The sequence below is a fragment of the Tupaia chinensis genome, unplaced genomic scaffold, assembly GCF_000334495.1.
Source record: "Tupaia chinensis unplaced genomic scaffold, TupChi_1.0 Scaffold149964_1, whole genome shotgun sequence".
Classification (NCBI taxonomy): Eukaryota; Metazoa; Chordata; class Mammalia; order Scandentia; family Tupaiidae; genus Tupaia; species Tupaia belangeri.
In genome coordinates, this window is record NW_006209805.1 from 705,400 (window position 1) to 709,729 (window position 4,330).

Below are 4,330 nucleotides of genomic sequence, written 5' to 3' on the forward strand. Positions count from 1 at the left end.
CGTTGCTTCTCCCTGAGGTTCACGTGGTCGATGGACAGGCCCTGCTCTGCCCGAGACTCGAAGGCCACTGTCCCGTCGGGCCTGGACACAACCCGGCCTTTCCTGCCTGTCATCTGTACCCAAGGCAGGGTGAGGGGAGGACTGTCAGCCACATGGCTGTCCCACCTGCCTGGGTTTCCGTCTCCCCCAGTGCTGCCAGGGCTCTGGCTCCCAGGATCCTAGGGGATTTCACGCCTCCAAAGCCTTCGCTCCACTGGGTCCAGCACAGGGAGCGGGTGGGAAGGGGCAGGGCAGGGCAGAGGCCTGGGCCGGCGACAGAATGGAGCTCACCTCGGCCACCTGCTCCGGCCCCCCGAGCTCCTCGATGAGCTCGTCCAGGGTGTTGACAGGCAGCTCCTGGCCCAGCGCCCGCACCTTGGCCAGCAGGTCCTGCTTCAGCCGCTCTACCCGCTCCAAGACGCCAGGACCGTGCGGGTCCCTCTGCAGGGGACACGGGGGTCCTGCAGGGCACAGAGGGTCAGGGGGACTCGGCCATCCCTGGTGGCCTGAGGGCCAGCACGAGTTGGGACAGCAGGGCACTGGGCAGTGCCGGGCAAGCCTGGGGCTCCAGGAATCGCCTCTCCATGCCGTTTCCCGAGACCAGCTTGAGGGTGACGGGCCTCCCCGTCTGGCCACCACCACCACCTGACCACCGCTGTGCCTGTTTCCCCACCCCCAGGCGGGCCTGGCTAGCTGGGCGGTCCCTCTAGTGGGCCGGCGCTGACTGCCCGGCTGGGGTCAGACCCCGGGGTGAGGGCAGGACCCACCACGGCGGGCACAGGGCCCAGGCTCAGCCCTCACCCCGGTCGTCCGCGGCGAGCCCAACTGCGTCCACAATGACCACGTCGTCATCCACCAGGGACTCGGGTGAGGAGTTGCAGTCGCTGTCCAGGCCGGCGTCTGACTCGGTGCTGCTGTCATCGCTGATGCGGATCACACCGGCCACCTCACACGCCAGCCTGGAGGCCTTGGCCCCGCGGCCCCGTGGCCGCCCTGCGGGCAGGAGCCAGGGTCATGGTGGGCACCGGGCAGCAGGTAAGGCAGGCCAAGCGGAGGCAGTGGACAGAGAGAGGCAGCAGACCTGAGCCCAGCACCACCCTAGCAGGCAGAGGGCTTTCTAGGGAGACCCCGTCCCCAGCCTCGATCCGTGCCACACTCCTGGCAAGCCCTGGCTGCTCCGTGGACAGCCGACCAAGTGGTTTCTGCCCATCTTTCCAGTGTCAGGCCAGGGCGAGGCACCAACGGGCAGCTTAGCACCCCCACCTGGCGGCCTCCAGGCAGCCAGGCCACCTCGTGTGGCCACATGCCTACACCAACGGCCTGGGCCTTCCCCCTGCCTGGCCTAGGCGGGCCAGCCGGCAGGGCCGAGGGGGTGCCCCGGGCTGGATCCCCTCACAGGATGCCAAGGTCTGGTGTGAGCAGCTAGGGGGCATGGGGTGACAAGGTCCCCGAGCATCATGGCCTCTTGCCTGGCTAGGCCCTCGGTGGTCACTCCGCCTTGCTAAGCCCCCAGCCTGGCAGCGCCAGGACTCTGCTAGCTCACGGATAAGCAGTGGCCTCTGGGCCCTGCCTGGCTTAGAGCTGCCCGGGGCTGTGGGCACTGGCCCGTGGTCTAGCCGGCAGGGCCGAGGGTGTGCCCCGGGCTGGATCCCCTCACAGGATGCCAAGGTCTGGTGTGAGCAGCTAGGGGGCATGGGGTGACAAGGTCCCCGAGCATCATGGCCTCTTGCCTGGCTAGGCCCTCGGTGGTCACTCCGCCTTGCTAAGCCCCCAGCCTGGCAGCGCCAGGACTCTGCTAGCTCACGGATAAGCAGTGGCCTCTGGGCCCTGCCTGGCTTAGAGCTGCCCGGGGCTGTGGGCACTGGCCCGTGGTCTGCATCTGGGCTGCGACGAGGGGAGGGCCGCCAAGGAGAGTGTGGTCTCCGCCACAGGACACGGGTGAAGCTGAGGCCCAGGGTGGCTCCGGAGCGAGGCGTGGGGGAGCGGGGGTGACCCGCCGTCGGGTGCCAAGAGCGGAGTGGGCGGGCAGCGGCGGGACGGCGGCAGGGCTTACGTTTTCTCTTTCTGCCCGCGCCTCTGTCCCGCCTTCTCTTGGTGGAAGGGAAATGCCTCTCAATTAGCGACAGAAAGACGCCTCTGGAAGGGAGAGAGAGTTGGTGCTCCAAGGACGCCCGCACCGCTCCAGGCCCCGGCCTTCCTGGGGCTGGGGGAGGCCTGGGTCGAGGTCCCCCAGAGGGGCAGCGGCTATGGGGCGGGTGCCTGTCATCCAAGGGCCACAGGAGGGGCACGTGGCGGTTACTGGGCGCTGGGCCCTGATGGAGCAGGCTGCGGGGACCAAGCAAGTCCCTGAAATGGCCCTCCCTGTGCCGAGAGGGGCCCGGGAGCCCAGCGCCCAGAGCCCCCGCACTGCCCTCCCTAGCTGGGGCCTGGGCCGGCCGTGTGGTCCAGCTTTAATACTGGAGCTGGACCCGAGGCCTCTGAGGGCCAGGCTGGCAGCGGAGCGGGGCTGCCTCTCCCCAGCCCCGGGGCTGCACTCACTCGGCAGCTGACACGAAGCAGTGGAGACGGCCGTCACTCTCCTCCAGCACCTCCCGCGTCCGCACCTCCCCTGTGGACTGCAGCCCGATGACCACGCACTGCGGGCGGGAGGGCACCGTGAGCCGGGCCTGGCTGCCGTGTGCCCCTGCCTGCCCCGGCGCCCTGGCCCTTTGCCGTCATGGGTTGGACGCGCGGGCCCTGCCCTCGTGTCAGGTGGAGGGACCAGGGCAGGGCCCCAGGCCTCACCTTGTCCTGGGCCAGCTCCAGGCGAGCCAGCTCCACCAGCCGGCGCACTTTGGCGGCGATGCACAGGTACTTGAAGAAGCGCTGGTGGGCCGACCAGAACTGGCCCCACAGGGACTTGCGCGACTCCAGGCCGACCCAGTCGGCTGCCTGCTGGAACACGCCCAGCGCCTCGGCCCACTGCAAAGACACGACTGCTGGTTGACCGCTCGCTCGCCAGGCCGCACGCCGGCCTCGGGCGGGGCGTCCCTGCCTGCTGGCATGTGGCGGGTGGGGAGGGCGTGCTGCCAGGCCTTGTCCAATAAAACCGTCACGACCCAGTCGTGCTGTGCCGGGGACACTGGTGACAATGGTACAGCCCTGCCTTCCGGGGGCAGTCGTGTGGCGGCTGGTACTTCAGACCAGGGCTCGTCTGGGGACATCTAAGGCTGTCGGGACTGGGAGTGCTCCTGACATGGGGTGAGGGGACACTGCCCAGCGCCTAAGGGCCCAGGACGCCCTCGGGCGACAAGTGAGCCAGTGCCGAGGCTACCTGTCTGAGGCAGACCTGGCGTGGCAGGGGTGCAGCACACGGCCTTCTCAGGTGCAGGGAGAGGCCGGGGCCCTCCATGGCCCACGCGGTGTGAGCACTGTCTGGAGGCAGAGAGTCGTGGAGTGCAGAGGACAGGGAGGGGACGTGCCCGGTGTGGTAAAGAACAGAACCGAGACCGGACCCGAGACCCCGCGGGGAGCTGTCCCCTCCCCCGTGACGGCCAGCACCTGCACTGCTCTGGGGACAGACAGGGAGGAGTGGGGGCGTGGCTCAGAGACGCCGAGACCCAGAAGCACACGGTACGTGGGCGGAGGCCCGTCCCCCGGCTCACCAGCAGGGCCGCTCGGTCATAGACACGCTCGAAGGCCGGGGCCAGCGGGATCTCCTCGATACGGAAGGTGACTCCGGAGAAGCTGAGCTGGCGCGCGATGTACATGCCGCTGACCTTCATGTCCATGGCCACGATCTCCATGGCACCCACGCCCCTGCAGGGACAGCCCACCTGAGTGCCCGCAGAGACCTGGCCCACGAGGGACGGGCCACCCGGAGAAGCTTTGTCCCCTGCCTGGGTGCCCGCAGAGACCTGGCCGTGAGAGACAGGCCCGCCCAGGGAAAGCTGGTCCCAGAGCACGAGGAAGAGCTAGGTACCTAGAGAACACCTGCCAGGGCCCCAGGGCCACCGTGCGCCCCCAGGGACAGGCCGAGTGGCAGGGAGCAGCGGGCAGGGGAGGGGGCGGGGAGGCCAACCTCTTCTCGATGGCATGCAGGAACTCCTCGAAGGTTCGGAAGGGCGTGCCCTGGCCCCAGATACCCAGGCGGCTCATGTAGATCATGTTCCGGGGCTCCGAGGCGCCTGCAGCGGGAGTGGGCGGCCCTCAGCTCCCCTGACTGAGGGAGGGCCTGAGGGGCCAGGCCAGCGGGCGGGGACAGCTATTGAGGGCCGGGCAGGGCGCAGGGGATGTCCCTCCTTGCGGAGCC

At 69.1% G+C, this 4,330-nt stretch overlaps 1 protein-coding gene across 1 annotated transcript in view; it reads right to left on the minus strand.

Annotated features, from left to right (window-relative positions):
• Positions 1-4,330, minus strand: part of SBNO2 (strawberry notch homolog 2) — a gene marked incomplete in the record, with an annotated part of 40,961 nt that overhangs the window by 6,461 nt on the left and 30,170 nt on the right. Inside the window, 8 exon segments of the mRNA XM_027769563.1 lie at positions 1-113; positions 331-500; positions 841-1,032; positions 2,093-2,175; positions 2,578-2,675; positions 2,824-3,000; positions 3,684-3,837; positions 4,100-4,205. Coding sequence (XP_027625364.1) covers positions 1-113; positions 331-500; positions 841-1,032; positions 2,093-2,175; positions 2,578-2,675; positions 2,824-3,000; positions 3,684-3,837; positions 4,100-4,205 — 1,093 coding nt within the window.